At 46.6% G+C, this 21,372-nt stretch overlaps 5 protein-coding genes across 5 annotated transcripts in view; 3 read left to right on the top strand and 2 right to left on the bottom strand.

Moving 5' to 3' along the window:
- LOC108031622 (dynein axonemal heavy chain 5) overlaps positions 1 to 9,928 on the bottom strand; it is a 30,576-nt gene extending 20,648 nt beyond the window's left edge. Inside the window, exons 1-15 of the mRNA XM_050889264.1 lie at positions 9,694 to 9,928; positions 9,473 to 9,632; positions 8,885 to 9,035; positions 8,082 to 8,826; positions 7,286 to 7,496; positions 6,356 to 7,224; positions 6,177 to 6,296; positions 5,958 to 6,114; positions 5,814 to 5,868; positions 5,450 to 5,583; positions 5,200 to 5,396; positions 3,535 to 3,831; positions 3,024 to 3,471; positions 1,998 to 2,197; positions 66 to 1,937 (exon numbers count right to left, since the gene is read on the bottom strand). Coding sequence (XP_050745221.1) covers positions 66 to 1,937; positions 1,998 to 2,197; positions 3,024 to 3,471; positions 3,535 to 3,831; positions 5,200 to 5,396; positions 5,450 to 5,583; positions 5,814 to 5,868; positions 5,958 to 6,114; positions 6,177 to 6,296; positions 6,356 to 7,224; positions 7,286 to 7,496; positions 8,082 to 8,826; positions 8,885 to 9,035; positions 9,473 to 9,632; positions 9,694 to 9,852 — 5,775 coding nt within the window. The 5' untranslated portion in view covers positions 9,853 to 9,928. The remainder of the gene's footprint in view (positions 1 to 65; positions 1,938 to 1,997; positions 2,198 to 3,023; positions 3,472 to 3,534; positions 3,832 to 5,199; positions 5,397 to 5,449; positions 5,584 to 5,813; positions 5,869 to 5,957; positions 6,115 to 6,176; positions 6,297 to 6,355; positions 7,225 to 7,285; positions 7,497 to 8,081; positions 8,827 to 8,884; positions 9,036 to 9,472; positions 9,633 to 9,693) is intronic.
- Positions 9,929 to 12,291: 2,363 nt separating this feature from the next.
- On the top strand, positions 12,292 to 14,540 carry LOC108030988 (neprilysin-2). The gene is given in 3 exon segments (XM_017104188.3): positions 12,292 to 13,095; positions 13,097 to 13,394; positions 13,464 to 14,540. Coding segments are annotated over 3 exon segments (2,034 nt in total). The 5' UTR covers positions 12,292 to 12,355; the 3' UTR covers positions 14,460 to 14,540.
- Positions 14,541 to 14,876: 336 nt separating this feature from the next.
- Positions 14,877 to 16,648, top strand: LOC108031625 (uncharacterized protein CG16817). Its single transcript, XM_017105230.3, has 4 exons — positions 14,877 to 15,042; positions 15,528 to 15,614; positions 15,686 to 15,942; positions 16,010 to 16,648. The coding sequence occupies exons 1-4, from the start codon at positions 15,026 to 15,028 to the stop codon at positions 16,198 to 16,200; spliced, it is 552 nt and encodes a 183-aa protein (XP_016960719.1). The 5' UTR covers positions 14,877 to 15,025; the 3' UTR covers positions 16,201 to 16,648.
- Positions 16,649 to 16,971: 323 nt separating this feature from the next.
- Positions 16,972 to 18,471, top strand: LOC108031623 (nucleoside diphosphate kinase 7). The gene is made up of 4 exons (XM_017105229.3): positions 16,972 to 17,179; positions 17,239 to 17,405; positions 17,465 to 17,632; positions 17,684 to 18,471. The coding sequence occupies exons 1-4, from the start codon at positions 17,051 to 17,053 to the stop codon at positions 18,381 to 18,383; spliced, it is 1,164 nt and encodes a 387-aa protein (XP_016960718.1). The 5' UTR covers positions 16,972 to 17,050; the 3' UTR covers positions 18,384 to 18,471.
- LOC108031627 (peptide transporter family 1) lies at positions 18,384 to 21,156 on the bottom strand. The gene is made up of 7 exons (XM_017105232.3): positions 20,892 to 21,156; positions 20,583 to 20,816; positions 19,906 to 20,134; positions 19,570 to 19,844; positions 19,302 to 19,507; positions 18,941 to 19,246; positions 18,384 to 18,886 (listed from the first exon to the last, which is right to left on the bottom strand). The coding sequence occupies exons 1-7, from the start codon at positions 20,923 to 20,925 to the stop codon at positions 18,494 to 18,496; spliced, it is 1,677 nt and encodes a 558-aa protein (XP_016960721.1). The 5' UTR covers positions 20,926 to 21,156; the 3' UTR covers positions 18,384 to 18,493.
- Positions 21,157 to 21,372: the final 216 nt, after the last annotated feature.

Consider the following 21,372-nt stretch of genomic DNA (forward strand, 5'->3'; position numbering starts at 1 on the left):
ATAAGATTACTAAAGTTCCTTAATTTTAATCATATGTACTAAGGTGAACCAGTAAGTTAACCCACCAAAATATCAAAGATATCGCGTTGATGCACGTGGATTGTAATAAGAGTTTCGAAGTTGGTGCGCTCCCTTTTCGTAAGATTCCTTGTGGTCTGATCGATGAGGGTGTTCAGGATCTCCAGAAACTTGTTATTCGTCTCCATCATGACCTTTCGCTCGCGGCCTCTCATCAGGGCCATTTCGGCGTCGCGGGTCCAGACCATCTGGATGCCCAGAAGGCCAATCTGGGCCGGTGCCTTCTCCAGGAAGCTGAGCAGGGTGAAGTTGGGATCATTAATGGTGGCATAGGCCGTCCGGATGATTGAGTGCAGCGAGGCCTGTGCGGTGACCAGAAGCTGGGTTAGCCACGTCTCCACCGAGCCCTCCGCTCGAATGGCCCTGTCCAGCTGGATCATCTCGCCCTCGCTGCTTATGATCGCCATCATCTTGTTGTACTCCACGTCGTGGAACTTCACCGACTTGGTGTTATCGAAGATGTTGAGGAGATGGTTTTGTATGGTATGCGAATCGGAAGCCTGACCCAGTATTTCTAGCAGGGCAGGATCTGACACAAAGAAGAAGCGTGGGAACATCATGCGCTTGCGCTCCAAGTAACCACTCAAGGATTTCTGGCAAATCTCCAGCTGCTCCTGCAGGTGAGGCAGCAGCTGTTTGAGCAGATCGTCACCGACGCAGCAGGCCACAACACCGGGGGTCTCGTGGGCCCGCTGCATGATCTTCTGCCATGATTTGTCTATTTTCGAAAACCTTTTCGCCTCCTTAGGCAGTTGCTTCGCGATATCGCCACCCACAAAAACGGCCTCCAGATAGACCCACATGTTCTGCACTAAGAGCCATCGCTCCAGGATCTCATTCGAATTGGATAGATCGTAGACCCATTGTTGGATTTGTTTCCTGAAAGGTGCATTATACCGATTGGAGAGCAGGGATCCCAGCACCATCAGGCTATCCTCCAGCTGGCCAATCGTCTCCGCCGTCGTGTCACCACGGAGCAGCAGCTCGCCGCGATTGTTGAAGCTCATGAACTGCAGCTCGTGCACGGACCACTCGTTGGTTACCTGCTTCAGCTTCGCCTCGATGTCCTTCTCCTTCATCGCACTGATGCAGATGTCCTCGATGTCCTCCTTGTGCTTCAGCAGCGGCGCCTCCAATATGTTCTTGAGCGAGAAACCCTCCGAGTCGAACTCGAAGATGTAGCGAGTAACGTCCATGATCCGTTGCCAGTGGCGTGGCTTCATGGCTTTATTCGCCATCAACTCCAGTAGCGGACACATGTCGTTGAAGTCGTCAATGGTCTTCTTCAGAGCATGGAACGCCGGCCACTCCTTGAGCCCCTTGGGCAGCTTCCGGCAGCGGTTCTGGAACTCCATCAGCTCGTTGTTGATCTCCTCGATGTCCACCTCGTTCCATGGTATATCGTAGTAGCTGCTCACACGGTCGATCACATCGTTATATAGTTTGTAAAGCTTCTGCAGCAGGTTCAGCTCCTTGCGTATCTGGCCAAGCTCTGGGTAGTCCGTCTGGGGCAGACCGAAGAGTTCCTCGCCACTTTGGTACGTCTGTAGGCGGCGCCACATGCCCTCGAAGCGATTTTGGAACAGGATCAGCCGGTCGGAGGCCTCTCGTGGAGTCAGCCCCGCCTGCATTGGTCCTGCAGTGCGATACTCTGTTACATAAGAGATCTTGTCCTGCTTGAAGTTGTCCAGATTGGTGCGCAGGTCATCCTGGAAGGCCGGCTGCATGTCGAGGAGTTTCACCTGAGCCTGCAAAGCGCCCGCCAAAAGATTCTGAAAGGTGGCCCTTAGATTGTCTACCAAATCGAATTGTTCCCGCTCCACCTGGACCTCATAGCGGGTGAGGACATTGAAAGCCTCCTGGAAAGGTCAAATGTAATGTGAAAATAAAGTATAGGGTTCCCTATCTCAAAAGTTAACCTCTATCGGATCGATGCGCAGCTCCATGTCCACCTCCTGCTCCCGAATCTTACCCAGGGTTTCCATAATCATTCGCACATCGTCCAGGTCGCGGATGGGCCTGTCCAGCTTGCGATCCATCTCATTGATTACCGCGTAGACGTAGTCCATCTCCTTCTTGTACTTCTTCTTCATGGCCTGTCCGATTTTGTGGTTGCAGGCTGGAAATAGAAACGGTGCCAAGTGTTTATCCTAGTCCCAGTCCAACTCCAAGTCCAATGATATCGATGTCATTAATCAAGGCAGGCAGGCAGGCCAGGAAGGAGGAGGGCTAATTCCCTCACATCCTGCGGCGTCTCTGGGCTCCCAGACATCCCAAAACTAGCCAATCAACAGTGTGGGGAATTTATTTTCGGGATGCCTTTCGCCCAGCTAATTCGGTTAGGCAAATTAGGTGGCCTAATTGGAGTCCAATCAATTTGAATAGCTTCCCATTCGAGCAAACAAAAGAATTCGCGAGGGTGTCCAAAAATTATGGTTGATTAACTGGAGCGCACGGAGTTGGAAGATGGTTCGATGTTGATTTAATACAATAGTGGAAAAACACTAGGGAGTGGGCTGGAAGAGTTGGTCTATTAGGCTCTAGAAGCTTTGCTATTTATTAGTAATAATTTAAGGTGTATTAAATACACACATATTTAACCTGACTAAATTCAATACTGTTCTGTTCGCGTAGCTATTTTTGTAGCCCCCTTATTAATACTTATTTATGTTATATATTATTTATATGTAGGAAATCATTAAACTACACTTGACCTTGCCATTTCCAACTTCAGAAGGTGATTAATCATGGTCATTACCCGCACCTATAATACTAAATATCTGTTCATTGCAACTAAAGTATGAAAATTCCTGTGGCCTTATAAATTGCTTAAAAACAGTACAACTTTTAAATCCTTAGATAAATCTTTAAACATATTTGGCTGGAATTTAGAGATTTATATGAATGTCATGGAATGTAGTAAGCCCTAATTAAAAACCACTTACACTTGATCTCAATGGCCAAACCATACTTGAGCCTTTCATTGTAGACCGCCACGCACTGCCCGAAGACCTCCATGTCGGGTTCGACGAGCAGATTGGCGTCCAGGTCCGAGAGGCACCGCAGCGTGGTCTCAAACTCCTGGAGCCCGAACTCCATGAGTTGCCGCGTGGTGCGGTCGTTCTTCCAGAGAAAATGATACGGCTTCCAGCGCTTGATGTACGTCTGGATCTCAGGCTTGACATTCTTGGTGCAGCTGGCCAGCTGATTGACCGCCTTGGCCACCTCCTTGTTGTCCATGATGGCCGAGTAGAAGCTCTTGAGCATGTGCGGCATCTGGGGCCGCTCCTCGGAGGCCAGGCAGTAGATCTTGCGCCGCCGGCTCTTCCCGCCTCCAGATGCCTCGTTGTGGTTGCGTCCGACGCGCGGCTGCGTCACCGTCATCGAAACTTGCTGCGGTTGGTAAGACAAGATTTTGGAGAACATTGCGAAGCTATTTAGTGGGGCAGTACGCACCGGCGGGTCTTTGCCGCTGCTCCACTGCGCCACGCCCTTCGCAATGCCCGTGATGTTCTTGCCAGCCGTCACCAAAATGTCCTGCAGCTCGTCCAGATTCGGTTTGATGACCACATGGGGTATCTGCAGCTGCGCGTGCAGCGCGAAGACCGGCTTCTTGAACACCGTCTCGTTCTCGTCGGCGATGAACCGGCGGCGGAGGGTGTCCAGAGCGGCCCGGATCACCTTGATCAGCACGTCGATCACCTTGCGGCTGTAGTAGCGGCGCATCTCGACCACCGCATTGCACACCATGTCCTGGAAGGGTAGCGAAACCCCCAGAGAACAGGGGTGTCATTAGATCTCCTTGGGTTTTTCTTTCTCGAAGACCTTTTCTTAAAAAACCTTTATATATATATTATTTAAAACCAATGAATTTTATAAGCAGTTTTGGCCCATAATTAATTATAGATTTATTAAACGTACGATATAGTAAAACATTTTTGGTGTTCTTAGTAAACATTCTTCAACAATTTTAAATAAAAATAAAACGGAAAGTAAATATTTATATAGAAGTCGAAAACTTCGGTAGTAAAATATTGAAATTACCAAACATATACCTTCAATATATATCATTAATCTAATAAAGGAAAAAAAATTTTTGAATTTTCTGAATTTAGTTGTTTTCAGAATTATATGTTACATCAAGAGGGGTTAAAGATAAAATAATAAAGCTTTCTTTGGAATAATTGAAAATACACTTTGATGAAGCCAAATAAAGTCAATCAATACCATTGTTCTATTAATTAAACCAAAAAGAAAGTTAACTTCGGCAAGCCGAAACTTGTATACCCTTGCAGTTATAAAAAATAATCATAAATTTTATTAAATTGAATTCGAAATTCTTAAAAATATAAAAATTTATATTCCCCAATATTATAAGATAATATGTCAAAATAATAATTTGTTTCACATTATTTCCCACAAATTATCCGATCGTCCCTATGACAGATAAATGATATAGTCGTCCGATATTAATAAAATTTAATTCGAAATTCAGATCTAATTAAAAAATGTATTTTCAAGCTTATAAGGTTATATGTTAAAAAACACAAAAGATATTATTTTTATTTCATGTTTTCCTATTAATTTTCCGATCGTTCCTATGGGAGCTATATGATATAGTCGTCCGATTTTGATAAAATTTAATTATCCAAGCTTAGAAAGGTATATGTTAAAAAACACGACAGATATAATTTTTTTTTTAATTTTTTCCCCGATAGTTCCTATGGGAGCTATAAGATATAGTTGTCCGATCCGGCTGGTCCTGACTTATATACTACCTGCAATAGAAAGAAGACTTTTGGGAAAGTTTCAGCCCGATAGCTTTAAAACTGAGAGACTGGTTTGCGTAGAAACGGACGGACAGACGGACAAACGGACATTGCTAAATCGACTCGTATTGTGACGCTGATTAAGAATATATACACTTTAAGAGGTCGGAAACGTCTCCTTCACTGCGTTGCAAACTTCTGACTGAAATCATTATACCCTCTGCAAGGGTATAAAAATAGTTAATTGAGGCGAACTCAAAAGCTTAACTTTAACCTTCTATTTTAAGACATTCCTAATTTATTTTCGACTCTTGCTGTCATTTACAATGCATTCTAGTTCAGTTCCTCCTACCTGCATGCCTTTGGGCAGACTTTCTGTGGTGGACAGAAGGGACAAGGGGTTCTCGAAGCAGGACCACAGGATACTCCAGTCCTGCTGCTGACCGCTGCCACCAGTAGTCGTGGAAGCAGCGGCGCCTCCTCCTCCGCCTCCTCCGTCTTCCGGCTTGCGACCCCCCGATCCGGAGTTCTCTCCTTTCGGAGTGGCTGCTGCTCAATGGGTGGCACTCAATTACTCCATCCAAAGAAACCCCACAACTCACCATCGAACAGGGTAATCACATCATCGCCAGCTATCTCTTTAAAGGCTGCCGTGGCCTTGTCCACCAAGCTGAGGACTTCCTCCACTGCCTCGGAGACCATTTGACTCTTCCGGTTCAGATCGATGGCCGCTTTGCTGAAACAATCAGAAACAAAATGTGATTAAACCAAAACAACACATTAAATTAGTTCTAACTTCTAAGACAGAACACCCATTAAAACCAATAAATAATATAAATTAATGTAGCTTCTAGCATAAACGCAAGTCTAGACCAGAAAGTTGAAAAGTTCCTTCACATTTCTAGGGTAATTAGGGCAAGCAGAGTTTAATGAATTTTTGTGAGCACATGTCACAGTCAGACTCACCGGCAGGCCTCCTCGCTCCGCTCCAGAAACTCGTCAACTGTCCAGATTTCATCGTCTGCGCAGAGAACAAATGTGAAAAGTTTCCAACGGCATACATGTAGAACCAAAAGACTTGAAAACATTTAAAAAATAAAGGCCGCCAACCTGCTGGTAAAATCTGCAAGGAGACATCCTGCATCCACATCAGCACATGGAGGATGCGATTGGAGTAGATGTCATGGACACGGGCGACCAGGACTTCAAAATTCTCGATGGCCTGTTTGCATTTTTCATAGAACTCGGTCCAGTTTTGGTTTGTCCACTGGAAAAGAGACATTATTTTAATACAACTTTAATGTCAAAAATATTTTTTGTCTAACTAACATTAATTGTATGTAATCCTGGTTTCAGCATGGCGGTAAGACGCACCAACTGGGGAAGGAACAAAGGACGAACCTCCAGTTTAACAGCTCTCACAGTGGACAGGAACATTTTTATCAGGGTCTACAGGCAGAAATCTTAGGATTATAAATATATGTTCCAAAACAATACAATACACTCACATTAAGGGAATCCTGGATGGTGATAAAGTACTGCTGGCGACTCATCAAGGTGGCAGCCACGATTGGCAACTCTATGTCCAGCTTGGCCAACATCTTGGCCTCCCGGATAAGCAGCGGAATCGTTGGATGGAGGTTGACGAACAACTTATCGCCCTGGAGGCTCAAGAGCGGCTGTAGCAGGCAGGCATCGGCCACACTGACATCCTGATCCAGCCAAATGGACACAATCTCGTCCTCATACTCCTGCAGCACACCCAGGACATTGTGATAGCGCACATCCAGATCCTTCGCCATGGGCAGGTTGCTCAGCACAGCATGGTCCATCACCGCATCCATGAGCTCCGTGATGTGGAGACTCAAAGCGCGACACCAATGAATCCTTCCAGCGATCGGTGGAAAGTTCCTGGCCAGCGGAGGATCGTCCCGCTGCTTGCGGAACGTCTTCAGGATGCGGTCCACCTCTTTCTCCACGTAGCGCAGGATCCGGGTGTACTTCTCGTCCATCTTGGTCAGTGGGATTTTCTCGCTGACCTTCTCGAAGCGGACCAGGAAACGGATGCACTGCGGCGTCTCCCAAACGGTGTCGAAATCCTTTTCAATCAGAGTGGCTATGGTGTCCTTCAGGGAGTTCGTTTTGTGAATGAACCTCTCGAAATCCACGTTAAAGTCGGAGTTTCGGTGATCCAAGTAGTCGTATTTCCGGGAAGTCACGTCTTTCTTGGCCTCCTCAAAGTGATTGGAGGCATCTTCTAAGGCTTCTCCCAAAAGAAGTCCTTCCAAACGGCGCTCAAATAAGTGATTGTAGTCATCGATCAAATTGAACATGCTAATGATCTTGGAGAGTCGCTCGCAAAATGTGTCAAATTTGCCTAAAAACACGATTAAATTAGTTTTAATGTCTATCATTTATAGTCATTACTTTCTTCATACCAAATACAAAGTTCTCCGAAAATCCAAAGGGCGTTTGATTCGGTAGAAAAGGTTGCTCCCGAACTGTGTAATAGGTCTCGTGGTAGATGTGATTCAACTTGATGCAGTTGCTCAGCTTGGTGCGGATCACGTTGCGATCCTGTGACCATATGGTCTCCTTGCACCGACAGGTGATGTACGATTTGCAGGTTTCAATCATTTGGTTGGTTATCTGATAAAGGGAGAGAGTGTTTTAGGAGTGTTATATTTCTGAAATTCATAATGTTTATTCCATACTATTGATTTCTTAGACCAAAAATAAAAGCATTTAAAAAAATATATATTATTTATTGTTGTGCCACTTGTTTTTTATTGAAATAATCTTAGCTTTTTATTTTAAAAGTATAGCACAATATTTTTTAAACGACTTTTACATATGTAAACCTCTTAAACTTAAAGTGTAATAAATCAAAGCTTGTTGGCTACAAAAATTCGCAAAGTAAAAATAGAACATACCAATTTCCCCTTAAAGAATTTTACTTAGGCGCCCAAAGGTCAAATAATTTTGTGAAATGCGCAAACATTTTATATCAATAGGAAGCACTTATAGATAAAGTGGGAGAAGTGAAAGAGAGGGCCAAACAAACAAGTGCCAAAAAAGTTTAAAGTTAAAACGTTCAGAAAACGTAGCAAGGGCAGGTGTATTTAGACTGACTTGTACCTTTCACTCGGTTACTGTATTAATACGAAATAATTTATTTAATAATAAAAATAGGGAACTTATCTGATACCACTTTATATAATCTCTAAAGCTCACCTTAACCATCAGCGCGGATGTCCTTTCCGAGGTATTATAAAACTGGGAAACACTGTAGATCAGGCGCACTGTTTGCAGCAGGCTCAAGATGGACTCCTTCATGCTCACAGGATCGTCCAAGTACAGCGAATGACAGCACGTCTCCATGGCCTGGATGAACTTGGAGTTGTCTCGCGCCTCGTTGTAGCAGAAGGTTATCTTCCTGTCCGTCTCCTTCCACTGCTTGATGATCCGGGAGCCCGCGAGGAAGAGGCAGTGCAGCGTGAACTGCACCTCCTTGTCCTGAAGATGGGCCAGGAGCTGCGAGAACTGGGCACCTCGCTTCTTCCAGTACTCCAGCTCGTCCTGCGGCCCACTGTGGTCGTTCTCCTTGCGCAGCTGCTCGCTCTCGCCCAGAATCTTTAATATGCCCTTCGTCCAGTTGTTGACCCGCTCCTCCAGCTGGCCACAGAAGTCCTGGTTCTTGGACATGTCCTTCACCTCCTCCACCTCGTCGATCTTCTCGAACATGTCGCACCCGTCTGCGAAGACGTTGTGATGATCGCACACCTGTTCGCAGACGCGGAGGGCACTGCAAAAGGATCGCAGCCCGGGCAAGAGCTGTCCCTTGATGAGCCCGCAGCTCACGTCCTCCTCGTCGCCCTCCAGACTGGGAAAGGCCAGGGCCTGCATGAACACGAACTCCACTATGCGCTCGATGGAGGTGACCAGCCCGATGTTCTTGGCATCGATCACCCCGCAATACCTATCGGTTTCAGGGATCTTTAGTAACTTTTCTCTACCTAACTGTGCTATGAACTTACAAATCCTTTTGGAAACCCTCCTCGGGGAGCTGCTTCGAAGTGTTGACCCGGAAAATGTATATACATACTCCTGTAAAAGCGCAAGTCCACCCATCGGTTAGGAACAACTTCTTGTGCTTGGGTGGGGGCAAACCACTTGGAGAGGCACCACCTAAAGGGAAAGAATGTAGATCGGAGAAAAACTTTGTAGTCTGCTGTCCAACCCTGAAGATTTTGGCATCGAACAATGGTCTGTCTAATATTTAACGGATCTTGTGCGACTGGTCACACGGTGCCAAATGACAGCAACAAGTTTTCGTTACATTTAAGTTTTGAGTTTTTGAGGTTAAGTGTATAATTTTATACCATTAAAATTCGCTGTAAATAAAATATAAAAAATTGTTAAATAAACTAAACATAAGTCTTAAATGCGACTGCCCTTCTATGGCATAAAACATTAATCAATTAACATAATTTACGTACACCAATGGGTAACATATAACATTTCTCTACCGATGCTCTGACGCCACAAGCACAGTTGCTAATCATTGAGGCGACCGCTACAATAAATATACAACCAAAATTTAGAATATTGTATTCATATCTCACCCTGTGGTGTTTTAGAGCTACTGGAAGCAACACCAGATCTCGAGGGCCCCGGCTTATTTGGATCAGGGACCGGTGTTGGTTCCGGGTCATCCGTCTCCTGGTAAAACCACAAAAGCTTGTTCTTCATATTCGGCAGGAACAGCTGGTTGATCTCGTCGAGCTAGACCAAATACCTTAAAGATTGAGGATACCAAGCGATTTTAAGAGAGCGTTACGCCTACCATGTCCCCTTCGAATATGTAGTCCATGAGCTGATGCCTGGGCAGCTGGGTGGCATCGATCAGGAGCTGGAAGGTGAACTCCAGCCGGGGATCCATCTCCCCGCGACGGGCCTTCCGCTCGCATTCTTCCCGGCGTCGCTGCGCTTCGTCCGGGTCCATTTCGAAAGTTTAGATTATAATCCCCGGTTTTAGGGGACCGACATGCGTCGAACCGTTTGATTTCCAGAAAGGATAATTTAAGGATCAAAATTTTGCAGTGCGGTAGGGGTTATTTTTTGATTGTACAAAAACGTTTTATTGATTTGATGTAAATCAATTTGTTGTTTAAAAAACAGGTTGGATTTTCAAAATTCAAAAATGGGAGAGACCAAAAATTCGTTAGTTTCAAAAATGGCACACAGTAAACATAGTGTAAAAATGCATTTCAACTATGGGATAGTTGTACGCCAACGTTCTACATTCAAAAACTACAACAATTTTACTTATATAGCATGACAGCAAATACAAACAAAAATCAAAAAGGGTGAACTTCAAATGCTATACAGTAGTTGTTGGAAGGTGGTTTCGTAATATTTTACTAGGATTGGATTTGCAGCAACGGAGGGTGAAGTTCTTTACAGTTGCATTTGGGTGGACTATGGGTTACTTAGCTAAAAAGAAATGAAAACAAGTGTGTTAGGTCGATATTACATGAGACACGAGCCTCAACTACGAGCAATTTACACGCGCAGTAGGAGTTGCAACTGGCGGTTACGTAATCAGTCTTTGAGGGCTTTGAGGTTACGTTCTAGGGTTACAGTACAGGTTACTTTTGGGGTTTTCTAAGGCAACATTCGATATGGGTTATTTAGCATTAAGCTCGACGGCTGTGGCTAGTGATTAGTGGATGGGATTTGCACCTGCAAAATGTCGCCCTGGTCCTCCTCCTCCTCATCATCATCACTACTGCCCGCTTCGGCTCGCATGGCCAGGACATGCTCGACCAACTTCTTCTTCTGCACGAACATTGCGCCAAAAACTCTATTCAAAATTCAAAATCACTACCAACAGGAGCTCACTGGCACTGGAGCACCTAATCAAAACTCATTATAGATTTACTGCGTTTTCTTTTAAATTTTCTCAGCGTTGCACAACTTTTCGCCTCTGTGAAACTGAATGAGCTGAAAAATGTATCGAACAAACAAAGTCAGGATACGCTCCGAGTTACTATGGCAACCGAAAGAGGTACGTCGATCGGATTTATTTGTTTATTTACTCACATGTTGGGGTCGCCTTTTGGGGTGACCTGTTGGCATCCGAGTTACCATGGCAACCGAAAAGTGCCCTCTGTCGAGTTATTTTTTTTTATTTACTCACCTGTTGGGGTCACCTTTTTATTTCCGAGTTACCATGACAACCAAATAAGGTCCGTCGATCGGAATTATTTAATTATTTACTCACCTGTTGGGTCACCTTTTAAAGTCACCTGTTGAAGTCCGAGTTACCATGGTACCCGAAAAAGGCCCGTCTATCGGATTAATTTGTTTATTTACTTACCTGTCGGGTTCACATAACTGGGTCACCTATTGGGGTCACCTTTGGGGTCTGAGTTACCATGGCAACCGAAAGAGGTCCTTCGATCGGTTTTCTTTGCTTATTTACTCACCTGGTGGGGTCACACGTTGTGGTCGCCTGTTGAGGTCACCAGTTGGGGTCCGAGTTACCATGCCAACCGAAAAAGTGCCCTCTATTGATTTATTTGTTTATTTACTCACCTGTTGGGGTCACCTGTTGAGGTCACCAGTTGTGGTTACCTGTTGCGGTCCGAGTTACCATGATAAGCGAAAAAGGCCGGTCGATCGGATTTATTTCTTTATTTCCTCACCTGTTGGAGTTACATGTTGGGGTCACCTGATGAGGTCACCTTTTGGGGTCACCTGTTGGAGTCCGAGTTACCATGGCGACCGAAAAAGGTCCGTCTTTCGGACTTATTTGTTTATTTCCTCACCTGATTCTCCTGTTGGGCCCACCTGTAACTGCAACTTCCTTGTTTGTTTTGATTTTAAATTTGCTATAAACTCAGAAAGATAATTTAATTTAAGGAAATTCCGATGGACCTGTTTCTTAATGTCAAGTTAACTGATCCTGCTGTCTAAATTTGTCGGCAGACTAGGTTAAATTTTGTTTTTTTTTTTCTCGAATTCCAAATTTGAATTTTTTAATTCAATGAGTTATAATATCACTTTGTTAAAATGTGTCGTTCCTAGAGATAAAACCGCGTCCAGGAGACGAATTTGTTTTCCCTAATAATTTTAACAATTTAACTCTAGGTTAATGAGCTTTACTTAGAAATCATGATGTACTCAGACCAGAAAAATCTTAATACATTAAACTAATATTCAGAACTAATAAAAATGTTTACTACTCACTGAACAATTCTACAGAACATAAACGTAATAACACTGAATGAATCACTGTCTTATCAAAAGTTCGAGGCTTCATTTCTGTTTTGTATACCAACAAAAATTTCGATTGATACGTGTCTATAATCTTTCGATCGCTGCTCTCTTGCTTAGATGATTGCCAGTTTCTTCGTGATGCTGCCAGTCTCCGGTCGCGATTTAAATCGGACAGTCAGGCCGTAATAGGTCTATATTATAAGGTGTTAAAGTTTCCATCGAAAATGTGGCTTTTGGGTGTTCTCATATGCACAATCCTCATGCATTGCGAGGCCAGGAGTGTGATAGATGGGACTGGTATTAACGACCCCAAGGATAAACCGACCAGCAACTCAACTGCTGACTACCTGAGGGTCTACGCTGATATTATGAAATCCTATATGAATCCAAGTGTGGCGCCCTGTGAAGACTTCTACGAGTACGCCTGCGGTAACTACCCAAAGGTAAAGCCGGATAGGCACTCCTGGCACCGGCGGAACAGCTTTGCCGACATGGTCTACACACTGAGCGACGTTGCGGAGCAATTGTTGGCCAGGATGGACCTGGCGGAGGCTCTGAATGTGTCTAGCGAACTGACGGTGGCCCAAAGATTCTACAATGCCTGTTTGGGAGCGGAACTCCATCCCTTCAATGCAGCTGATCCCGCTTACTTGGATCTTATTAGGTCGATCGGAGGCTTTCCCGCCATCGACGGAGCCTCCTGGAATGCCTCCGCCTTCAGTTGGTTCAACATGAGCGCCCACCTGACCAACTACGGAGCCAGTGGACTTATACGGGAAGCCATCCTGCCAGTGTATCCCTTTGTGCCCTACACCAAACTGCCCCAACTGGGATTCGATCACATCGTTCTCGAGGATAATATAGCCAGTAATGCCACCCGTGCCTTCCAGTTAAATGAGAAGCGGATGCGTGGTTACCTGAGGGATTTTAAGTTACCAGAAGATAAAATCGATGAGGTGGTCGCCCGGCCAGTGCGAAGTCTTCTTCCCCTTTGAGTTTAATACAGAGTTCTCCCAGTGGACGCACTATTATGATATTGCGTGGCACGGACTCCATGCTTCCCATAAAAAGTTTTGCGACTTTTACTACGTAGAGTTGGAGAAGGTGTGTGAAAGACATCCCGAGGCGGTGGCCAACTATCTGGCTATGAAGCTGCTCCACAAGTTTGATCCCAAAATAAAGGCGACCAAGTACCAAAGGGGTTATTGTGCTGTTCAGATGCAGACCTCCATGTCGTTTCTGTTCAACAAACTCTATATGGCGGTGGGTCCTCTTAAGTTCTATACATTTTTAATTTGTATATTTAAAATATTTATAAATTCTCCCGTTTAGAACAACTTTAGTGAGGAAAAAAAGTCGGAGGTATCGGATATTGTGCTGGAATTACGAAAGATCCTTCGAAAGTCTCTGGAGGAAGCCGACTGGCTCGACTCGGAAACTCGCCAGGAGGCTCTGCTCAAAGAGTCGGCCATTCAGTCTCGCATCGGTGCCTTTAAGGATGACACCCTATCAGATCGTCTGATCCGTGAAATCGGAAGCCTAAAAGTCGTCAAGCATAGCTACGCCTCTACCAACATCAATCTCCAGCGCCTTGACACCGAAATCAAGCGCTATAGCAGTCGACACTTTAAGGAACTGGCCAACGATACCAAGCCGCAGACGATGCTGCTGGGGATGCAGGTATCGGCGGCCTACTACATACTGGACAACTCCATCAACGTGATGGCCGGACTCCTGGAGCCACCCATCTACCACCGCTCCTGGCCACTCGCCCTGAAATTCGGCACCTTGGGCTTCACTGTGGGCCACGAACTGACGCATGGATTCGATACATCCAGCTCCCATTTTGACGGCAGTGGCAACCTGCGCTCCTGGTGGTCGGAGAAATCTCGAGAGGACTTCGAGCAACGCGCCGAGTGCTACATGGATCACTACAACGGGTACATGATACCGGAGATAAGCCGCCATATCAACGGCAAGACTACGTTGGACGAGAACATCGCCGATAATGGAGGTTTAAGACAGGCTCTGGCGGCCTACCGCAGCCTCAAGAGGCGACTGCTGGAGGATCCTGGGCAGGAGGGGATCAGCGAGCAGATGCCAGGTCTTGACCTCACGCCGGAACAGCTCTTCTTCCTGGGCTTTGCTCAGGTATTCTGCTCCGAGTACCAGGAGGAGCACTACTGGAAAGACCTGACCAATAAGCACACCATCGACAAGTACCGGATCCTGGGTGTCCTCTCCAACAGTGATGACTTTTTCCGGACCTACAACTGCTCCGTGGGAAGTGGCATGCGTCCTGCTGTGGAGACTTGCCGCCTTTGGTAATATATTTAAAAGTCAGAACTGGAACGAGTCTTTGCTTATATTATTTATAATATAGAGCTTAGGAAAAAATGTAGCTTTTAAACCTGAATATGTTTTCTTGATAAGTTCGTAAAAAAATTTTAAAATAAAGATGAAATGTAAAAAGTGCACTTTTTTTTGTGGATCACAAAGTTTTCTGCCTTCATGAATATAATAAATAGCACTTAACATTTAATTTATTCATATTTTATTTTTATTCATAGAGTGTTTAAAAGATTGTTCAATTTTCGAATACCGTTTTTTGAATCGGGTAAAATGTAAAATATTGTATTTTACCTATGTCACGGTTATTTTGAGAGGTTTATGTGCCCACTCTAGGCCTGGCTAAGTTCCTAACCCCCAGGGTTGGGCGGCATTTTTAGGTACATTTCCGGCTCGCCTTCGGCCACTCTGTTTCATGACAATTTTGTGCATGACAATTTTGTTCCACTGAGATTGCCTTTTTTTGTAACGAAAAACAGGCTGTCAGTCAGAAGTGTTCCGGCTCCGTAAAACGTAAACCAGCAATTCGCAACAACAGCAACATAATGTCGTCAGCAGCAGGGTGAGTCCGCAGCCGGGAACCCCGGTTCCCCAAACTTATCCGGCCCATCTTTTTGTGGCTTCTTTGTGCGTCGCGTGCTTTGTTGCGACGGCGACGGCGGCGGCGTCCATTTTAGAACTCCTGCCCCTGCAAATACCTCATTTCCCAGCGGATGCAGCGAATCCTTTTGGGGATCCGACGGATAGGGCGTTGTGCCTGCAGTGGGCGTGTCCCGTGCGCATCTGCATTGCGTTATTTGTGGGACTAATCGGAGGGCCCAGTTTTTGAGGTTATGTTTTGTGGCTGGCGCTAGTGCCGTGGATTTTCGGCATGGACTTTCGCCTGGGCGAAGCGGCCTATGCAAATGGACAGTCGGGGCATTTGCATAGTTCATGCACCCGCTTCCAGAAAATACCACGCGAGTTGCCATGACACCGGAGGCCCATTACCCACCCCCCTCCTCTAAGTCAAACCTTATTTATGTTTACTTAACTGTCCTTTTCCAGAGTTATTCCGCCTCCAGTTTCATGGGCCCAGCGCAATGACCACCTCTACGTCATCATCGATGTGGAGTGCAAGGACATCGAACACAAGTAAGTGCCGGCATACGTATAAACGGGAAATCCCAGCAAATATCCTAATCCCTGGGTGCACCCCGAAACAGAGTCACGGAAAACAGCTTCACCTTCAAGGGCGTGAACGTGCTGGATGCGTCGAAGAAGTACGAAGTCACACTGAACTTCCTCCACGAGGTGGATCCCGAGAAGGTGACCAGCAAGAACATCGGCCGCTGCCTGGAATTCACAATACCCAAGAAGGCGTCCGGCCCCTACTGGTCCTCGCTGACCACGGACAAGACCAAGTTGCATTTCCTCAAGGCCAACTTTGCCAAGTGGCGCGATGAGTCCGACGACGAGGAGGGTAAGCTGCGCTGACCACTAATCCCACCCTGAAATCATGCTAATCCACCCATATACCCCATCACCAGGTGATCAAAAAGACAACGGCATGTTTGGCAATTTCCTGAACAGCCCTGGTGGCGACTGGAACAACAAGTTCGATGACTTCAACGTCGACGACGAGGAGGAGGACTCCGACGACAACATCCCTAGTCTGTCCCAGAACGACGAGGATGACGAGGAGGGCGGCGAGGGTGACAAGAAGAAGGCAGCTGCCTAGACGGCCGCTCGGCTGGTGTCTAGCATTTTGGCGTAGTCGTAGCGTTAGCCGTGGCGCTTATACCATAAGTCAACACACGATCACAACACTCACTCCTCACACACTCCCAAGAAAACTAAAACGAAAACAAAAACAAAAGGAAAAGAACACTCAATCACTCATAAGAACATCCACAAAAACGCATGCGTACATAACACACTATTCCAATCAAAGAAAACCACATTTAATTTAGCTGAATATAATGCGTATTCAGAGGAGAGATGTTAACAAGAAGCAACACAAGGAACAAGAAGATTTGGCGCCGACAAGGGAAAACCATAAGTTTTACGCTAGAATTTAACAACCAGAGGAAAGCTACAACCAATTTATTGCAAAATCCGTTTGCAGTTTATTATTTTTGTTTCCTGTAAATAAAGGAAATTACAATAAAAAAAATGGAAAACTTCAATTTTCGCTTTTTTATTTTAAAAAGTGATGTGGGAGTGTTAGGAAGTTCTGGCATCTGAAAAAGTGAAATAAGTATATATGTCATAAGTAACTTACGCAGGTACAAGCGTACAGCGAAGTAAACAATCTCTCAAATGCATTGATAAACTACAATTGAGTAAACCTCCTGTAATTTTATAGGTCGTTTTTAGTTAGTCAAGGTTTTTATTAAAATGTATTTATTATTTTCAAAATCTCGCGCCAGTTTCTGTGTTTTTCGTTGTGTTGGCAACGCTGTTTCTGTGACAACGCGGGGAAGAAGCACACTTGAAATGCGAAGTAAACAATCAGTTTTCACTCGAAATAAAGGATTTGCTGTCAATCAATTGAAAGGGATAAGCACAGCCCTAAAACGAACCAAGCTATGAAACCCGCTGCGATCTCGGCGAGCGAGCGGCGTCTGGCCTTCGCGGCCGAGTGGTACCACGCGGAGGCGGGAATCATCCGTCCATTCCTGATCACTTATTATGTTTCCGACAAGGCGGTGGAAGTGGTAAGGATTGCGTGCTCCTTCTTGAAACCGAACGTAATCCTTCAATTGTCATACCCCAGTTCGACCAGCGGAACAAGCGCACCTTCCTGCGCCGCACCAAGATCCCTGAGTTGACGCAGCGCGACTTCTTCGTGGGCTCCAAGATCAATGTGTTTGGCCGGCAATTCGACATCGTGGACTATGCAGATGACACCACGCGCTCCAACCTGGCCAAATACCGCAAGAAGTGGGGATAACCAATGCACTTCCCTATACCCACTAATCTTCAATCCCTTTCTCCTTTAGGGGCTTCGTTCTGCTCAAGAACAATATGTGGACCAAGCACCTGGGCAAATTCCTCAAGACACTGATCGCCAACAAGATTAACATAAACCAGGGCATGATGGTGCAGTTCTCCCCCAAGATGGTCACCCAATTTCTCTCTGGCAAGGACAAGACGGATGTCTCCTCCTCGTGAGTAATGCCAAAGTCAGGAAAGAGTGAGTCTCACCCACATAATCTCAGAGTCCTGATGAACGAGCTGCTGGCGGGTCCTGCCATTAGCCTGGAGCTGATCGGCGACAATGTGGTGGAGACCATAAAGGCCTGCGCCCGCTACAAAAGCTCCGAGTTGGAGGCATCCAATGTGAAGTTGTCGCCCAGTCTGGAGGAGCTGTGCGAGAGCGAGGAGATCCGCTTCGGCTTCTACTACTCCGACAACGACGACGACGTGGACATGGACCTCAAGTTCTTCTTTGAGGCGCGGCACAGCATCATCAAGGATTGCTTGTTTAAGAACACCACGCTGGCCATCATCAAGCCGCACAGCATCAAAGATGGCCTCCTGGGAGACATCATAGAAGAGATCCTATCCAATGGCTTCCGGCTGACGGCCATGCGCATGATCCTGATGGCGCGCATCAATTGCGAGGAGTTCTATGAGGTATACCGCGGCGTCCTGCCTGAGTACATTCCCATGGTGGCCCAGCTGGCCAGTGGAGTGTGCATGTGCATGGAGATCGCTTGCGCCGATCCCGAGAAGAAGGCCAATCCGGAATTCCGTAACTTCTGCGGACCCATGGATCCCGAGATAGCCAAGCTGTTGCGGCCGCACACTCTGCGCGCCAAGTTCGGCAAGTCCAAGGTGCAGAATGCCGTCCACTGCACCGATCTGCCGGATGACTCGAACCTGGAGCTCCAGTACATGTTCAAGATAATAGATTGATTTTTGGTTGCTTAGCTTTTATTTATTTTCAGTTAAATGCGTGTTTGCCTGCGTGCGCGTGTATTAATAAATTACAAGTGCAATGGAACTACTAGAGAATAGAACCTCTCCTAGATGCTGTCGCTGCGGCTGGTGCTGGGCACATCCCGATCCTCGGGGTCGCTGTCCAGGCCTCTAACATACAGTCCACCCTTACGTTCCTGCAGCGTGTAATCGAAGGCCAGCAGGGCGAAGAGGATAATGCAAACCAGCATGACCACCGCGTAGAAGAAGTACTCGGCCATCTGGGAGCTCATCATGCCCAGTTCGGTGACCAAGACTACGATGAGATTACCGAAGGCGTTGTTCAGGAACCAGGCAGCCGTGACTACCGACTTCATGGAGGTCGGCGCCTGGGTGAAGGCGAACTGGAGACCCGGAATCGAGAGCAGCAGTTCGCCCATCATAAGCAGAAGGAACTGCGGCAGCTGCCAGGCTATATTCACTGTAAGAAGCGGGGAATTCTTCAAGACGGCTTAAGCAACTATCAGGTGAAGAGTTTCATTATCAGCACTCACCTTTATACGTTCCTGCACAGCTCCCGCACAGAAGAAGGCGCCTGCGGAGAAAATGCCACCCACCGTTACGCTATGGAGTGGCTGCAGCTCCCAGTTGAAGTAGCGACGCAGCAGAGGCACGGTTATGTACTGCCACAAGGGGATGAGCATAAACAGGAAGATGGGGCCCACGGCCTTGGCCTGGTCCGGCTGGATGGTCACGCCCAGCACAGTTGTGTTCATCTGAGTGGCCTGAAAGGTCCAACTGGAGTCTTGTTGCGCCAGCAAGGCGAAGTAGAATGGTAGTGGGATGAACAGCTTGGATATCTTAAAGAAAATTGGAATTCTTGAGTAAAGGAAGACTTGTAAAATAATAACGTACCCTCAAGACCCTGGAGACATCACTAACAAAGCCCTCGTCGTAGGCACCCACGGCATTGTGTAACCAATAGCTGGAGCGCTTTGGGGATTTGCGACGTCGCCACTTCTCCACTAGAGCTGTTTTGATGCAGCCGCAGAACTTGAAGAGTATGTTGTCATCGGAGAGCTTTTCGGACTTGTAAAAGCATTTCCCAACCAGAAAGATAACTAATAATGTGGATATATATAAATTACATACGAATTGTAAATGAAGAGGGATAAATACTCACTCCAGGCCATCATGAAGGCAGTGCCTAGGGTGCCGAATACTGCTGGATAGCACTCCGCCTTGTCGAAGCACTGTGTGTTGGCCCTTACGAGCGGAGGAAGGATTTTGCTCAGAAAGATGCCAAAATAGTAAACGAAATAGTAGAAGGAGAAGTACTCGGCCAGGTGGACGCTCTGTTCCGGAAGCTTAAATTGCAGCGCTCCCAGGGAAGTGATGCAGGCCCGGATGGAACCATTGCCCACGGCGATAAATAACAGGGCGATGGACACCAGCAGGCTAAGAAGAGACCAGGATCAGCTAGACTGTTCAGCTGAGTGTAAGCATTACAAGTACTTACACCATTGGAAGACCCAGGGCGGGCAGAGATGTCAGTACGAGCAGCAGCCATCCAAAGGCGTAGATGAAACTGAAGCCGGAGATCGTGCGCACATTGCCCATGTAGCTGTCCGCCAGGATGGCTCCAATGATCGGGCAGAACTGGCCGAAGAAGTTAAAGATGTGCAGCACCACCGTGGAGAAGCTTTCGGTGAAGTTGAGATCGTCGCGCAGATAGAGGGCGAGAACGGCTGGAATCGAATTCAATAATACATAATCGGGTGTAAGCCTGCAATCAGTCTCGATTTATTGACCATGAAATCAAGGTCGTCGCATTGAGACTTCGACAATGGTTGGGAAATATTATACAACAATGTCCTATAATTTCGCAAAATTGAAAATTCCCAGGAGTGAAAGAAGATAAGGAAATCTAATGTATCATAAACACAGTACGTGTATATGTTTTTTAAGATTATTACACGATAGATCATTAACATCCCAATATTTCGCTAGATCCATCCTGCTTTTCTTTCATCTTATCTGTGCCCCTAATATAATGTAACACAGGTCTCTTGACTGTCAATAAGACCTCCCTGTGTTTGCATTTCTGTGCCGCTGATAAGCCTGGTTTTCGGAATTTTTCGACCAGACAAAAACAAATAATTGTACTCAGACCGATGGTCTAGATCCGTGACTTACTGCGTATGCCGTTGGCAGCGAAGGCCTCGAAGAACTTTGTGGCCAAGACGAAGAAGACGGCCCGTGGATACCTGTACTCCAAGCGGATGGGCGGCGGGGCGAAGCCATAATTGGGCAGGGAGTTGCGATGAGGCCGCTTCAGCTGCGCCCGTTCTGCTCTCCAGCCGCCCCACTCTACGTCCCGTGCCTCCGGCTCGTATCCCACCTGGCTGAGCTCCGCCAGCGCAGGCAGGGCTACATGTAATGAAAGGGAGGCGGCGGGATTACCTGATGTTCTTGTCTTATCTTATCTTCTGCCCGCAGACTCACTTTCTTCGCTGCCGATTTCCGTAGCGCGGAACATTTTGAACAGCCTGCACGGCTAATCCGACGTGAACGAACTGAACCGGAGAGGGAGCAGAGACCTGGACCAGTTGTTGACTTGAAAGCGCTTCGGATCGGACCGGCTCGGGTTACAGCTGCGGCTTTTGTGGGTCGTCAGTGGTTGCGTTTGGTGTACGGTGGGCCACAGCCACAACGAGCTCTATTGTTTGGGCAACGGATTTCTGCCGCGACTGACGACCGCTGCTCTGGGCGGTCCAAGAGCTACTGAAAAGACTCCTCTCCGCCAGAACAAACGAGATAAAGGGCAGTCGGCGGTGCCGGCCGATGCAGACGGTCGCGATGCAGCACGAGCTTAAAACTAGGGAGTTAACGCCGACGCCACAGGTTATCTTCCCGGAGGCCGCTGATAAGGCCGAGCCACGCTCATCCTCCCAGTCACGGGACCGGGCTCAGCTGACTGGGGCAG

This window comes from Drosophila biarmipes, chromosome 3R, assembly GCF_025231255.1.
Source record: "Drosophila biarmipes strain raj3 chromosome 3R, RU_DBia_V1.1, whole genome shotgun sequence".
Taxonomy (NCBI): Eukaryota; Metazoa; Arthropoda; class Insecta; order Diptera; family Drosophilidae; genus Drosophila; species Drosophila biarmipes.